The sequence below is a fragment of the Sander lucioperca genome, chromosome 21 (genome assembly GCF_008315115.2).
Source record: "Sander lucioperca isolate FBNREF2018 chromosome 21, SLUC_FBN_1.2, whole genome shotgun sequence".
NCBI lineage: Eukaryota > Metazoa > Chordata > Actinopteri > Perciformes > Percidae > Sander > Sander lucioperca.
In genome coordinates, this window is record NC_050193.1 from 24,132,518 (window position 1) to 24,150,123 (window position 17,606).

General features: G+C 39.3%; 1 protein-coding gene across 2 annotated transcripts; it reads right to left on the bottom strand.

The window, feature by feature from the left end:
• Nucleotides 1–626: 626 nt before the first annotated feature.
• On the bottom strand, nt 627–10,674 carry coro1a (coronin, actin binding protein, 1A). 2 transcript variants are annotated; one of them, XM_031318823.2, is made up of 11 exons: nt 10,539–10,674; nt 9,064–9,267; nt 6,949–7,071; nt 6,667–6,796; nt 5,449–5,630; nt 4,262–4,381; nt 2,714–2,818; nt 2,480–2,625; nt 2,247–2,304; nt 1,938–2,153; nt 627–988 (listed from the first exon to the last, which is right to left on the bottom strand). In XM_031318823.2, the coding sequence occupies exons 2-11, from the start codon at nt 9,259–9,261 to the stop codon at nt 896–898; spliced, it is 1,371 nt and encodes a 456-aa protein (XP_031174683.1). In that variant the 5' UTR covers nt 9,262–9,267; nt 10,539–10,674; the 3' UTR covers nt 627–895. The 2 variants fall into 2 exon arrangements, with proteins under 2 accessions (XP_031174683.1, XP_031174684.1); XM_031318824.1 differs by lacking the exon at nt 10,539–10,674 and adding an exon at nt 9,449–9,471.
• Nucleotides 10,675–17,606: the final 6,932 nt, after the last annotated feature.

The window sequence follows — 17,606 nt, forward strand, 5'->3', positions numbered from 1 at the left end:
TGATGTTTTACTCTTTGGTGCTGGGTTATGCATACACTATTTTAAAATAAATGGAAAACAAATGGTATACTTGTTGATTACACACATTTTGTGATCTTAGAATTAAAACTATTTTTATTTGGGTTGCTGCTTTGACATATACAGTACAATATCAACTATGATGCATTTTCCTTATATTTCTGTTAGACATTAAAAGGGTCTTTCAAAGAACCACACAAATGTAAAGTAACATTTAAGATTATGAAAATGTGGAAAGCGCATTTGTGAGAAGAATTATCTGATCATGTAAGCTCCAAGCTCAACATTAACATTATTATTAAGTTTAAGGAGACGTCCGGCCTTTTGTAGACACCGTTATTGCCTCACATTTACAGTTAGTTTAGATCCACTATGGTCTATATTGCATGTTTTTATCTCTTGTCACCTCAGGGAGCATCTGTGTGAACTTGTTCCTTTTTGATAATACGTTCTTAAACGTCCACATGACATTTCATTTTATATAACATTTTCTCATTTTGTTTTGTTTCTCATGTTGTATGATGATGAGTATAAATAATTAAAATTGTAATGTAATTCAAATGTGTGTTTCATGTGTATTTCATTTCACACAAAAAAGCCGCAAACAGTATTTTGAAAATACAGAGGATTTTATTTCAAACTAAAAGCATATATTAAAATAGGAATTTTTAAAATTGATCAGACAAACCAAGTAAACAAATTCAAGCTTCAAAGAAAAATGAAGTTTCATAACAGCTGTAGGTTTCAATCTCTCCCTTTGTCTCACTACAATCAGATTTACAACAGCCCACTCTTCTCTCACTGTTTTTTTTCCCCACTGTTTCGCTCTTGACTTTTGACTTTGATTTATTGTTCTTGTTTATCAAACTTCTCTAGTTTAATGCTTGCTCTCCAGCTCCTTCACACGGTTGGTCAGCTCCTCTATCGCTGCTTTCAGGTCTTTCACCTCCTTTCTCAAGGACTGAACCTCCTGAGAGACAGACAGACAGACACAGATAGAGTGATGATGTGATGGAGAATGTTTGATTACACATATATTATAGAATTGGTCAATACTTTTTGTTGTCTAGGTTGCAGTCGTTGGACAAAATTTCAAGCCAATAATAAAATTGTAGGAGGATTTTCTGGAGCAATAAAAATGGTTACATGTAGTATCCAGTAAGTGTAAAAAATACTTGGGCACGAGTAAAATGTACTTAAAGCACCATAAAATACCATTATGCACGAGTTTTATATTATTATATATTTTGTTATTTAATCATTATTACTGATCATTTCATTACTTTATTAGTGACATCTTAATGTGTAAGTAGCACATTGTGTAGCTAGTACATGCAGTACTTTAATGTATCCAAATGCACTATATTTCATATTTCAAGGCCCTGAACACCCACATAGTTCATAGATAATGTGGCTGATTGGACCTTTTCCAGGACTGTGTGGGTGTGGTTAGACTGAGTGATTGACATCTTCCTGAGTCCACTGTTAGTGTTGTTGCACCTGTTGGGGTGGGACAAATGACACCTTTGTCATCCTTATTGGTAGAAAGAATTTGTGACCTAATAAGTTCCCATCAAAGCTCCGGCCCACCTTCAACCTGAAAAGAGTCTAATCAGCCAGAATAACTGAAAACACCTATGTGGGTGTTCAGAGGCTTTATGTTGAAATTAAGTTGATCTTTGAATTTAAAACATTATTATACAAAGTAACTGGTGACTAAAGCTGTTAAATAAATGTTTGTCTCAGAGATGTAGTGGAGCAGAAGTATAAAGGAGCATACAATGGAAACACTTCAGTGAAGTACAAGTGAAATTTGTTAATTACAGTACTTGAGCAAATGTACTTTGTAAGTAAATGTACAACCACTGCAACTTTTGAACCCTAAATGTAACAAAAATATTTAGCTTTGTGTGTCTCACCCCACTGTTGTCCTGTTGATTCCCAGCAGAAGCAGCCGTGGTCTTCAGAAGAGTCTTGTGAACTTTGAACTCCTTGGCTTTGGTGGTTGCTACAAACCCGTCCTTTAGAGAGATCATAATAGGCTGGCCTTCTTTTCCTTGAAACCACTCATCAGCTTCGACTGAAGGCTCAGGGCCGACGGTGTCTGGGTACAGATCCTCCTGGAACAGATCAGACTGCACAGGCAGAGAAGTTTCGAGTGAGTTAAAGACAAAAATGCACAAATGAACTTATTTTGACTGATAAAAGTATATAGTGTAGATTTGTACCTTGCGTGGCACCGTCATGACTATGGGCTCACATTTCCTCTCATGGAGTTTGTAGAATCTGAAGGTAGAAATATTGGTTCATATTTTAGGTTGTTGTGTCAGCCTAGATTAAGATAATAAGTTTCTTTTGGAGAAAGTAGACAAATTTGAACACAAAAAAGACAGAGTACAGAGCTCGCGTAGCTAAAAACACTGAGCTACTTTTGGATTACTAAAGACATGAATGTCTTTACCTGGCAATTTCACATTTGTTGACCTCCAGGCCTCTCTTAGGCATGTATCCCATCCCCTTCTGGCTCTCCTTGCTGCCGTACATGGACAGGTAGTGGACATAAGGAGCTTCATCTGTCACCTCGAAGTAACGGATACTGCTGTCCCCCTGTGAAGAAGATGTGAGTGTCAGCTGTATGTGTCTGTGTGGGTGAGACAGACACAGAAAGACAGTTGTTTCAACATCTAAATCTAACCTTGCCACAGAGGTAGACGACGCCAGTGTCTGGGTCAAAAAATGGCAGAAGGACACCACTACTGGTGTCCAGTTCCTGCAGGGTCAGCGGCTCTCCAAAGTTCTTCTGTTAAAAGAAATTCAGATACAAAGAATTATATGTTTGATCATTTCCAATGTAACATCTTGTATGAAAAAGGCTGCTCGAGCAGAACGGACTGCAGGTAAGCCAAGGACTTAATCAAGTTTGATGTGGGATTTTGCAGAGCAATACTACCCATAATGCTGTAAGCTGTAAGTTGTGAAACAGCAGTGGTGTAAATACAGTAAATAACTCCCTAATAACAGATTACTAACATTTTAAAAGTACCACAAAACTGTCTAACAAGTCCAACTGTCAAGATTTTTTCAAATTATGTCTAAAATTTAAAATCCCCTTAAATGTGTTTTTCTTATTGCTATTTCACTTGGATGTTTGAGCTTCACTGTGCAGAAGGATGTATTACACAGAGTTTGACACTAGAAGGCTGAACTCACATTTATCTGCTAAAATTATGCAATTCTTAACAAGGTGACTAAATACGTTTTGTATAAAATCCATATCAGACACTAATTGTTATCCAAACAACAGCTGTTTAATTAGTTATCCAAAGAACAGTTGTTTAAACACATCTGGAGGAGATCTTTAAAGGCCCTAAAAAACAGTTTTCTTACTACGCGTAATAACCTCTCTGCCAAAGTTTTAACTGTTTTAGATTAAGAACAAAACATTTTTATCAAAATATGAAACCCTTTCTTAGAATATCCTGCTATCATGAATAACGTCACTACTGCTGCTTTTTTGTTCTTTTTTTTTTCTTTATGTGAATGGGCATTTCACATGGCTTTTGTTTACCTTTGTGATTATTTTTGTATGTGTGTAGAAAAAAAAGTTAAAGATGTCATAAGAGATTTTTTTCTTTATTTTGGTTCTGTCTGTGCTCTTCTCAATGGTTTAAAGTGGGCAAGACCCAGTTGGAAAAATGTGATGACATTCCTAATAATAATAATAATAATAATAATAATAATTAATTTATACTTTATTAATCCCACAAGGGAAATTACAATGTTTTCACTCTGTTGTTATTATTATACACATTACACACAGGCCTGAATTACATACACATGCCTATACATGCACTAATGGAGAGATGTCAGAGTGAGGGGGCTGCCCATGGAAAGGCGCCCCAAGCAGTTGGGTGTTCGGTGCCTTGCTCAAGAGCACCTTGGCAGTGCCCAGGAGGTGAACTGGCACCTCTCCAGCTACCAGTCCACCACCATACATTGGTCCGTATGGGGACTTGAGCCAGCAACCCTCCGGTTCCCAAACCAACTCCCTACTGACTGAGCTACTGCCACCCTACCAATCAATCAGATGAAATGTTATTGCTCATGTTTCCAGGCCACTGTCAGTCAAATTTAGTCAAAAATAACATGAATCTTAGTAAAGTGAAAACGATTTTGAGCCTGAGAGACAGCAGAGACTGAGACACAAGTCTTGAACTTGAACATGCAGGTTGTTGACACTTACTGGGTCCCACAGTGCCACCTGTCTCTCACTCATGCGACTGAAGCCGGTAGTGAGGATCTTCCCGTCGGCAACAAACACGGCCCTGACAGGCCTGGAGCCCTCATGAGGCTTCTCCTTCTCCTGTAGGGGTGTGAGGCAGAGCAGAGGTGGAGGTGTTACTGAATCCAATTCACCACTACTGTGCTTCCCACTTTTGTGCTCTGACCAGAGCTACGTTCTTGATGAAAATAGAATTACTCAATATGAGTAGTAAAAATAAAATATTATTACATTTTAAATGATTTAATACTATGAAAATATCCAAAATAATTGTCTTATTATATTTCTTATGTTCTAGAGCAAAAAAATAATAGTACAAATAAATTAAGAGATTATTAATAATGAATTAGATAATGCTGCTGATTAAAAAGGTTACATTTCAGACTCAAAAGTTGAATAGTGAATGAGTGCTGTATGACTGCTAGCTGTCTCTATGTTAGTCCTATGTGACCTGCCTAGGGACTGCAGATGAAAAGTAGTTATTTTTACTAATTCTGGCATATTTACATGGTGTTTTTTGTTCAACAATGTTCATAAATATGCATGGTCCCTATCAAATAAACCAATAAAATAAAAATAAAAAGTAAAATTCCTAAAGTTTAGCACTGAAATTCAACAAATTGTTGCATATAGAAGCAGAATAGCAATGAAAACAATCTTCATTCATTATTATATCCTAGCTGTGTTACTGAAAGAAAACACTCACAAATTATAGAAAATACAACTGTCATCATCATCATTCAACAATTAGTCAATTAATCAATTAGTCGATGGAAAGAAAATGAATCTGCAATCACTTGAATGATCAATTAATCGTTTAAGCCATTCTTCAAGCAATGCCAAACATTTGCAGCATCTCAAGTGTGAGAATGTGTAGCCTTTTTTGTCTTACATTTTAGTAAAGTGAATATCTGTGGGTGTTGGTAAGGGAAAAAAAGAGAAATTGTGTGATTTTTCATAATTTCCTGAATTTTAGATTGGATTAATCAAGAAAATACCTGGCAGATTAATCAATAATGAAAACAACCATTAGTTGCAGTCTGAATCATTATGGCCTGTGAGTTAAATGTCCCTCCAGATGTTTGCAGAGAAATGTAATTGAAGACTTGTTTGGTAAAGCTGCAGTACGGAGTTACAGGGAAACCTACAATGATGACGGTGCCCTTGCGTGGGTCCAGCACCCGCATGGTCTTGTCCTTGCAGGAGGTGAGAATCTGGGAGCCGTCCTGGTTCCAGCAGGCGCTGTAGATGAGGTCAGGGTGAACACTGTCGATCCTCACCACTGCCTCCCCACGAGCCACATTCCACAGGATCACCACGTTATCACAGCCTGCATGGACAAAACAGTGACCAAAATGGGAAATGAAAAGAGGCTTCACCGTGGGCCATTATAAGGTAACTAATCTACAGTATGAATCAAATTATTCCAGGTAAGTAACACAGTAGTAGTCAGCCTTATTTTCTCATTAAAAACATGACACGTTTTGGCATGCGTGATTCAAGCTCTATACCCAAGTAATAAAAGTATTCACATTGACTTTCATAAACAGTCAGAGCTTCTCTGTTCCTTCCTAGAAAATATCCTCTGATACACATGTTCAACATTTTTACTGTGCTTGGAATACACAACAGCAGTGATAGCTGCTATGGCTACACAGAAAAGAAAAGAGCACCACATAAAGAACCCTGCACTTTTTTATTATCTTGTAATGGTCTGAAAATCTGGAACATCCATAAATCAAAGCTTTGTACTGTATATTAGCAGTAGTTAGAGCTGGTTGATAATTCAATTATTGTTTATTTATTATTATCATATTATCAAATGTTTTTAAAGATTATTTTTGGGCATTTTAAGCCTTTATTTTTAAAGGACAGCTGAAGGGGGGAGAGAGGGAGAATGACATGCACCAAAGGGCTGCAGGTCGGAGTCAAACCCGCGGTGGCTGCGTCGAGGAGTAAACCTCTATATATGGGCGCACGCTCTACCAGGTGAGCTACCCTGATATTATCAATTTCAACCACATTGCCCAGTCCTCTCTCTCTCTACTCTCAGCCGTTGGTAGTATAATTTAGCAAGGGTTTGCTGTCTTAACACTGTTACACAGACAGACTGAGGGGTTTAAGGAGTCCTGGTAATGCTGTGAACTTAAGTGTCAATAAGAGCGTTCAGAGTGAACGAAGTGGGTGGAGGCTGAAAGAACTTCCTGTTCATCGAAGGTCTTAGTCTCATTCAACAAAACATCTGTGACATTATACCACCCCAGTTCCTAAAATATACAAGCTAAGAGCTCTCTGTCAGATCATGTAACTGCAGCTGCGGTGGCAGGTGCTCCTGTGGTTTCAGCAGGTTTATGAGGGTGTAGTACCTGCACTCATCAGCACATTGTGGGCGGTGGGGTGCCAGCTCAGGATGCCAACACGTTTGGAGTGGCCGTCCAGCTTGACAACAGGATTTGTGAGTGGCGTGGTCAGCCCGCCGTCCGGGATCTCCCAAATCTATTTACCAAGGAAACAATTTAGACTCTGCATTTACACACATTAAAAGATAGCATTACAGTAGGCCTACGACGTCACGTCATGCTTTAGTGCAAACTGAAATGCTTGAAAGATCGAACTGAAAGATGCCGTTACAATACAGCAATGCCTACCATGACACTGCAGTCCTCAGAGCCACTGGCAATGATGTTGTCATTGTGAGGACAAAAGTCGATGTCCAGGACCGGTCCTGTGTGGCCGCACACAGTGGGGTAGGACATGTCAATACGTCCTGTCTGCAGAGACAGAAACATAAAGACGGGTGGTGAATACAACTCCCAAAAATCTCATCCCCAGTGGGGAAAGTGTCAGATAAAGCCAAGGGACTGAAAGGTTACACACAACTATAATGGAGTAAAAAACAAAATGATTTAGTCAATGTAGGAGGACGAAGTTGATAATCAGCTGATACAGCTATGCCTCCAATTACTCCTAATGTCTAGTAACTGGGTTAGAGAGGGGATCAGGGCCAAGGAGATGAAATCCCATGGTTCCTCAATTTCTCCTTCCATGACCCAATCTGGGCTGCCCTCCCTCGAAAACATCATGCCTCACCCAGGGCATCATCTTATTTATTATTTATTTAACCTTTATTTAACCAGGAAAATACTCATTGAGATTAAGAATCTCTTTTACAAGAGTGTCCTGGCCAAGACAGGCTGCAGCACAGAGTTTCAGACATAAAACATATAACAATTCATAATGAAAATACATAATAAATTACAAGATCATAAAATATCAAGATATTCAACAATGTTCGCCAGAAGTTATCTACATCAGGGATCAAACAGATCAATCAGTCTAAGACATTTACAGCCAGATGTGCCTGCCTCCATGTCAGTCAAAATGACTTTAAAAGCATCTAGTGAGACCAACTCACGAAGGTTCAGGCAATTTTGCAAATCGTTCCAGGGAGCAGCATATTTAAACGCCCTTTTACCCAGTTGCAGTGCAGACTTTAGGAACAGATAACAGGAATAAGCCCTGGGAACATGAAAACGTCATGACGATTAATTTAATGTCTTATCTGAAATATTCTGAAAAGACATTTTTTGAGCACTTTTTCTATCATACTGTATCGCCTGGCTTCACTAGGTTTCTGTGGTTGTTTATTAACTAACTGATTTGTTAGTAAAAAAGAAAATTCAATGAGATAAACATAATAGCACCAATATTCATCTCAAAACAGGATTTCCATGTCTCTGCAGTACATTTCTCTGCAATTTCACGCCCACTGGTCCCTTAACAAATCTTTTCCCTTTGAGAATTGTATACTCGAGAGGTTAGACCATGAATAATGTGGATTCTGCAGTAATCACCGAGTTGAATTTAAAACTTTATGCATAGAATGCAAATTAAAAACTTTTTTCACAGTCATCTGGCCAAAGTATGAAAGTATGGTGGAAAACCAGTAGGAATAATATGGCCTAGAATGATTTATGATTATCACATTTTTGTCAGTATTTTCCAGCAGTATTTCACAATATTTCCTAGTGATATAATTGATTAAATGAACATGACCTGATCTGGATGAGTGGAATTAAATGTATGAATGGATTTATCAATGGTATTATATACCTGACATTAGTGCCTACAGCAGGCAAGAGAGAATATTTACAGCCTTCCTTTTGAAGAAACTGATATCAATGCGTTTTAAGACTTTTCAAGACGTGCAGATACCCTATGTATATAGTAAAAATGCCCAAGCCTAGGTGTAGATGTAGGTGATCCAACGCAAAGCTTCATTAAGCTCACATACTTTGACAAATTTAGATGTTCTGATGGCCATAAACAAGGCTACAAGGTTTGCAATTTTCCACTTTTTCAGGCACATGAAATTCAATAAAGAGGTTTCAAGCCACCTAACGTACTGCATAAGTGACTGCAGAATAACTGGGTTGAAGCCACATCCTGCCCTGACTGAACTGACAACGAACTCCTAATATGGTGAAAACTTCTCAAAAGCAACGTGAGTGACGTGTAGAAAGACTCAAAGTCTGCATCAAACTTCCTTATTCAGCTGAATGTGTGATGGTGACTGGCAGAGTTCAAACGTAAGCATGGTGTTGAAACAAAAAAACATCACACCAACTTGCATTTGAAATGATCAACACATCCAAAAATGGTATTATGAGGACACAAAGAGCAAAGCAGCAGATATAATAAGATATAATAAGAATAAGAATAATCTTTGTGCCAATACAACCAGGGTGTTTCCTGTGACCCACCTTGCTCAGGGGCAACACCATGAAGGCTCCTCCGCCACTGGCGTCCACAATCATGGCCACAAACTTGGGGTTAACAGAGCAGAAGTTGCTATCCCACGTCATCTGGGAGATTCGGATGTCATCGTAGCATTGGTCAGCTTTGACAGCCTGGCCAAAGACGTGACGGAACTTACTGGACCTCACAACCTTCCTGGACATGGTGAACTGGAAAGAAAGAACGGTTAACATGAGGTAATGCTCGGAATAAAAAAAATGTTATGTGCAGGAAGCCTGTAGTAAAATAATCTCTAACAGTGGAAAGAGATCTATAACTGTGCATTTTAAAAGCACACCAAATGTCATCATTTGAATGCATATATGATTAACCATGTCAAAAAAAAGTTACCCGTTGTAATTTCCTTTCTGTTTATGCGTCTAGATTTCAAGTGGAAACAATAAACTGACTGACTCAAAGCTGACGAAACAGATGAAGGACACGACAGAGGAAAGCTACAAAAAAAGAGGAAGCAAAAGCTTTCACAACTGCTTCCTCTAGTCTGTCTGTGACTGCTACTCTGTCCCCTTATCTCTCTTTAATTTGGGATTCTGTGTGTTACTTGAATAATTGTGCATGCTGAAGACAATTGTACAAGACAACAGTATGAAGAAAACAACACTATTTACCATTAGTTGAGGTGCACATGCTGTATGCCTGAGAAGGTTGATGAGCTACCCAAAGTGGCAGTTACACCACATCCTTCAGAGTGAGCAGCAAAACAACCAACCATTCTTTTTTGCCAAATTTGTCGTTCACACACTCATGCTCTCAATGATTTCCCCACAGGTATACATACTTGCAAATACATATTTTAGCAAGTCACAAGTAAAATAACATACAATTAATGCATCCTTTACCAAAACAGATATGTGTTAAGCCTCAAATCATGCAGAAGTTCAATCAAAACCAGCTACAAAATAAACAAACCCTGCACTATTTAGCAACACTTCCACCAATGAAATACACTAAATATGTTTTGCTTTACCTCCATTAGTAGATTTTACTTCCTGAAATCTGCAGCCGCGCCTAAACTCAGACTCAGAAGAGTACAACAGCTTTGCTGCATGTGTATCACAAGACCTCTTTGGCTGCTCTGCACCTAATTTAATAATCCTTTATAGAGTGAGCCGTAATTTTATTAGGAACCTGAATGCATGTCAATAATCTTTCTCTGCCGCTGCCTGTATCTGTTGTAATGGAAAACATTGCCTGGTACAAAGGAAACAATTCACTAACTCGAAACAGGAGAACTCTAGCCATGAGGAACATGAGGATCAGAGATGCTAGATTCAAATTAATTACGTTCTGTTATCCCTACCTGTTATTTACCTATCATATAATAAATGTACCTATTATAGATAATAAAATGATATCGTCCCAGATGTTTTAAGGTGTAACAAACTGTGTGAAAAACTGCAGACAGATGTTTCAGGCCTACCTGGTAGTCGTATGGGGGCGATTCAGCTCAAGGAGTTTCGGCAGAGCACCAAACACCCTGCCACCAGAATGAGGACTTAGAGGAGACTGTAGGTTAAAGTACATTACAAAACGACATGGAGGAAGTGAAAGTTTCAAATGAACGTGGAAGTGGGAGGTCTCTCGTGTGACATTTCAAGGGCTGAAAAACTGAAGAAAGCAAGATGAAGGGGAAGACAGTGAGAGTTGTATGTGATCTTTTTTAAGATTAAATCAAGATAAAAATGTCAGGACAATGCACACTGTGATCGTGTGTAGATCAATCGGTCAAAAGCAGATTCAGGCCCTCGTTGCCTCCTACATTTCTGAAAATTGCAGTGATCATTAAAAGGGTTGAAAAGCATGCCCAGGTCACAGAAGTGCAGTTTACCCTGAAATCTGAGAGGAAAAGTTTTGATGAGACAGCTGACAAACTGTCAGGGGTAATAAAATGCTTCAATATAATTAATTCTTGACTATTTGTACTCTGATTTCACCCAAAAAGTTTGCTTTTTCAAGCTAAATTATATATTGGAGGTCTACTGAGGAAAAAGCAGATAATATATATATATATATATATATATATATATATATATATATGACCATTCTTCATTTCTCTCATTCTTTACAGATTTTGTAAAAACCTTGGATTTATCTCCTAACCCCTAATTTAAGCAATATCACACTTGTTTTAATACTAAACCCAGTATTAATTTAAAGAAGCACTACATCTATTTCACTCATGAATATCAGATTACTAGCCATGGTTAGTCCTTAGTGAAATCTGAAGTCAGTCAGGGAAGGCCCATCAAAATACCGTAGACTGTATATAAGAATGGACCAACAGATCCCGTTGCTCTGGACGGAGACCAGTGAAGGCCTTTAGAAGCACTTTTCCGGTGAGCGCTGAGCGTTACTGCGCAGCCTCCAACTGAGAGAGACGACGTAAATGTGACATGAGCAACGTGTCTGAAAGTTCTAAGTCTTCTGGTAGCTGTGCCAAGAGAAATCTCAATCATTCCCAATCTTGCAGAGACGGAGAGCGTAGGTATATGTAAGGAGATAACATAGGCACAGGCTAATTATTGATCACTAAAATGATAGTTAACATTAGTAATTCAACTTAAACAGCTAATGTAAGTCGAAACTGCCTGCAAGCTTCTCCTGTACTATACGGTAATTCCTCTACTATGCGACAGTAAGTCGCGTGGTTATGACACAATCGTTAGCCTATTTTTACAAAAACGTCTGCTACGGAGCCATAACGTGAGGTACAAGGTAATGGAGCCTTTTATACATTGTCGTGTTTCTTTAGAAATAAACAATGGACAAATAAAGTCTTTAAACGCTTCAGATGTGAAGTTATTCGCTGTCAAAGTGACGTCAAAATGAATGGCAGTCAATGGAATGCTAACGTCGGGTGATCGCTTTGTAGCATCAAAATGGCGCCATAGGAGGTTCGAGCTCTAAAGCGAAGCTTACCCCCTTGCAAAATACACTATTGAGTTGCATATGTAGAATCCAGTGTATTGGAAGTTTGACCCATAGAAGGGACTTAAAGTCTCTGCTGCATCAACTTTTTTAATCCGTCTCTTGCAAGTCCCCTAACTTTTAGGACGTGCAATATTGCTGAAACACCCCTTTAAATTTTTAATTAACCTGTGTAATTACATAACAAGCTCTAATCTACTCCGTGAAGAGGTGAAGTCAAGTAATTTCTCATCTTTCTATCATTGTGAGGTCACTTAATCTTTATTACACATAAGCACACACTTCTATACTTGTGAGGGCCATCCTTTGACATAATGCATTCCCTATCCCCCACCCCTAATCTCAGCCATCAAAACTACAAGACTACCCCCAGCCTTTGCCCTAACATTAATCTAAAAACAAAAAAAACTAAGCATTGACCTTTTCTATTACACTAACAAGGTCTGCCCCTGATTTACTACTTAAAGAGCTCAAGCCATTTCCAGTAGCTCACAAAAGTGAATACACCCCTCATATTTTTGTAAATATTTCATTATATCTTTTCATGGGACAACACTGAAGAAATAACACATTGCTACAATGTAAAGTAATGAGTGTACAGCTTGTATAACAGTGTAAATGTGCTGTCCCCACAAAAAAAAACTCAACACACAGCCATTAAGGTCCAAACCGCTGGCAACAAAAGTGAGTACACCCCTAAGTGAAAATGTCCATATTGGGCCCAGAGGGTCAATATTGGCCACCATTATTTTCCAGCACTGCCTTAACCCTCTTGGGCATAGAGTTCACCAGAGCTTCATATTGCCACTGGAATCCTCTTCCACTCCTCCATGATGACATCACGGAGCTGGTGGATGTTAGAGACCTTGCGCTCCTCCACCTTCCATCTGAGGTTGCCCCACAGATGCTCAATAGGGTTTAGGTCTGGAGACATGCTTGGCCAGTTCATCACCTTTACCCTCAGCTTCTTTAGCAAGGCAGGGGTCGTCTTGGAAGTGTGTTTGGGGTCGTTGTCATGTTGGAATACTGCCCTGCGGCCCAGTTGCCGAAGGGAGGGGGTCGTGCTCTGCTTCAGTATGTCACAGTACATGTTGGCATTCATGGTTCCCTCAATGAACTGTAGCTCCCCAGTGCCGGCAGCTCCGACACTCCCACCACGTTTGACTGTAGGCAAGATACGCTTGTCTTTGTACTCCTCACCTGGATGCCGCCACACACGTTTGACACCATCTGAACCAAATAAATGCATCTTGGTCTCATCAGACAACAGGACATGGTTCCAGTAATCCATGTCCTTAGTCTGCTTGTCTTCAGCAAACTGTTTGCGGGCTTTCTTGTGCATCATCTTTAGAAGAGGCTTCCTTCTGGGAAGGCAGCCATGTAGACCAATTTGATGCAGTGTGCGGTGTTTGGTCTGAGCACTGGCAGGTTGACCCCCCACCCCTTCAACCTCTGCAGCAATGCTGGCAGCACTCGTACGTCTATTTCCCAAAGATGACCTCTGGATATGACGCTGAGCACGTGCACTCAACTTCTTTGGTTGACCATGATGAGGCCTGTTCTGAGTGGAACCTGTCCTGTTAAACCGCTGTATGGTGTTGGCCACTGTGCTGCAGCTCAGTTTCAGGGTGTTGGCAATCTTCTTATAGCCTAGGCCATCTTTATGTAGAGCAACAATTCTTTTTTTCAGATCCTCAGAGAGTTTTTTGCCATGAGGTGCCGTGTTGAACTTCCAGTGACCAGAATGAGAGAGTGTGAGAGCAATAACACCACATTTAACACACCTGCTCCCCATTCACACATGAGACCTTGTAACACTAACGACTCACATGACACCGGGGAGGGAAAATGGCTAATTGGGCCCAATTTGGACATTTTCACTTAGGGGTGTACTCACTTTTGTTGCCAGCGGTTTAGACATTAATGGCTGTGTGTTGAGTTATTTTGAGGGGACAGCACATTTACACTGTTATACAAGCTGTACACTCACTACTTTAAATTATAGCAAAGTGTCATTTCTTCAGTGTTGTCCCATGAAAAGATATAAATAAATATTTACAAAAATGTGAGGGGTGTACTCACTTTTGTGAGATACTGTATATGTAGAGTGAGTCCAATGCAATCAAAGTTTCTCACAAACAGTGAGTACAAAAGTACAAAAACACACACACACACACACACACACACACACACACACACACACACACACACACACACACACACACACAAACAAGGATGAAGGAGATGGCCTATCAGCAGTTTTAAAAATATAGACTTCAGTTTATTGCACAATCGTTGCTGGAGACTGAGGAGTGTGAGAGCCTGTCTGTTACACAGGAAACTAATCACTAATGTTGGACAGATGTGTGAACTACAGAACGTCTGTTTTCCTGCACATTATTTGCACACAGACTGGATAATGAGGCACTCTGGGGATACACTCAGCAGCATCCCATCAGTGCTAAGGGAGAAAGTAAATTTGACAACATACAGATTTCATGCCTGTATGGGTTTTGCAGTAAAGCCCATATACACATGTGAACATATATGGTCTGGAAATATAGACAACCCTGGAGAATAATTGCAAACCAGCAAGGACAGTATTACAAGCTGTCAATTATTTTCATATGCCTGCCATAAAGCCAAAGTAATGGCCTGCACCAGTGCACATGAACTTCCACTAGATGGAGCCACACTCATTCATTTTCAGTTTAAAAATGCCGTGACATTGCTGATATGAAGAGACGGGTAACAGACAGACCCTCCAGTAAGCTCCCTTCATCCTAAAGGAAAGGGCTTGCCTCATTATCTGTACACATAGACCAGTGTCATTATTAGGATCCACAGAATAACAGTAAACATAATAATCAGTATATAACAGGTAGTCCATTATAAACAGGTCATCAACAGGCTATCCGGCACCTGTGTTATATTAAAAAATGAACTTTGTTAGTGATGTGTTAATACGTCATGTAATTTTTTTTCATTTAACATACAGACAAAAGGCCAGGTTCCACTCCTGTAACATGGTTTTCAGAGAAGTATTACCTTTCCACCTTCCTTCTGCCTTCTGTCCAATCTGTTACCCAGTTCATAGCATGAACAGACTGGACAAATAGGGCAGGTGGAGGTAGATGACAGTCTCGCAGCCATGTTTCAGAAAGCAGAGGTCAGGCCTTGGATGTTACAGCTACTGTTATGGCACCCTGAGAAGTGGGAGGCCCAGGATGTTGGAGCGAAGCCCTCTGTTACAGTGGATCAGAGGGTTGTTTCAACGAACACATACCGACTTCACTGTTACGTATCCTTCGGCTGATAATGCATAGATAGACCAGTGGATGTCACGAGGTATTCACATGCCCGCCAAGATTTCCCAACGATGGTCACAAATCTTTCTTTCCCACGTGTCTTAAAAAAAGTGGTTACATTTAAATGATCAAAAGCATTCTTAATTAGGGTCACACAAGATCAAAAATTCTACATTTGCACAGAAACCAATTTCAGTCTTTTTTTCTGTGTTGTTTACATACATATGGACATAGCTAAGCAAACACACATTCTTGATATTAATCTGAAGCACCGCACCGAGCCGCATCTGCTTCCCTCTCTCATAACTCGCTTTGGCTGTGAGAGAGAGCAGCAGCTTATATGTGGCAAACCATTAATTCCATTTCTTCTTATCCTATATTGTGTATGTATCAAAAATGAATCAGGGTATATCGTTTGCACTGTATGTATATATAATCCACATACATGTATTTACATTATTTATATGGACTTGAAATATGTTTCGGAATTGTAATTTACTTTAATCCAAAGCCCTTTTGAGAACAATGAAGAGTGCAGTTTATTTGATAGTGATGTATTGCCTCTGATCTGATCTGTTTAGTCATCTTCCTGTAGTGGTGACACCGCGTGAGACATGGTCTTTGAGTGACTACAATGAACAAACAATTAGCTACCACTATGTGACGTTAGGTTCTGTTTTACAGCTACTTTCATGCATTTTTTTCAGTTTCATTCAATGGCCAATAATACATTAGTTTCAGCTTTAACATTATACGACGGGCATAGTATGTAATAATCACTGTGTCAGAGTGAGACTAGCAGACGTAAGTATCTGACTCTTTATCTAGGAGAAGGGTGCGGGGACGCAGTCTGAGGCTAGTGTACGTGTTTAAGACTGTGGGAAATCCTTCTTCACCTATGAGTCAGTGTTAGCACAGGAAACAGAGGATGTGCTACACCTCAGACGCTGCTTATTTGGCAAGATGAAGTGGGTCTGAAGGGATTGGCAACTAGTCAGTAGGTGGCTGTGACTGTTGTCATGGGAAGCAAGTGCAATGTCATTAAGAAAGTAAGTCTGCCTGTGGAAAAGAAATCAACCACTAGTCTTAAGCATGAAGTACAGTGCAACAGTTACTTTTACTTTAGAGCAGTAACTGAAATACCACAGAGGAATATAGTGGCAAAAGAATCATCGTCCATCAATCATGGACATTCACACAGAATTGATGTAACTTATACATTACCAGAGGGCACAGGGGTTCATTCCTGTTTGGTTAGGCCAGCTTAATAAAATACTAATATCTAACTTAAAAAGACACAGTGTGTAACCTCTATTTGAGTTAAAAAGGTGCTACTCAAACAACACAAATCCAGCTGCAGGGCAAAAGCGGTGCATTTAAATAACAAAGCATAAATAATGGCAACGTGCACCATTGTGTGGCAAAAATGACTGACCCTTATCAACCATAAATTTCAAGTAAACATCCAAATACAGTAAAACCCATTTTCATTCAAGTCCAAGAAATAATATAAATAACATCTTCAGAAGAGGGCTGCACAAGTTTTTAAGGTCACATAACTGTTTTTTTCTTGCTGATTATTGCAAATGTTTTTGTGAATTGCAATGCATAGAGACCAATCTTTTTCTACAATATTACAGAGTGACTGAGAAGTCGAACATCGCTGGGAAAAAATTGTGTGGGGAGAATATGAGGAGCTAATCCTCGGGATTTGCACGGTTTGTATAAAACTAAAGATTTTCTCTGACCTCTAACTTGATCTGTCAGCCAGTGATCCTGCACAACAACAACGTAAACTGTTTAAGCAACTGACAAAGACACAAGGTTAACTGTATCAGCAAATAAATACAAAAAATAATAAATATATAATTTCATTACAGTATTTTGTGCATGTTGTGCCAATATGCAGCTTGGTTTTAGCGGTTGTTTTTCTAAACAGGGTTACAGTGTAAAGATAATCAATTGTTTAGAAACCTACAATTACAATCAAGTTTCCTTAAAAGTTGGCAATTGTTAAGTAGCGACCCCTTAACTTTCAGTGCATCCTGCTGCTACCTACATTTACATCACAAGCTAATATACATATGGTGGCATTAGAGTGCCTGTTCATGTCTGTCCAGTCACTTTAAAGTGCACATTAGAGGGCTTTTCTACAGAACAAATGTGCATAAACTTAAAAGTTATAAAACGTCATCTTCCACAATCTTCCTTACAATGGGATGCTATCATAAATGCACAATAATAAATAACTA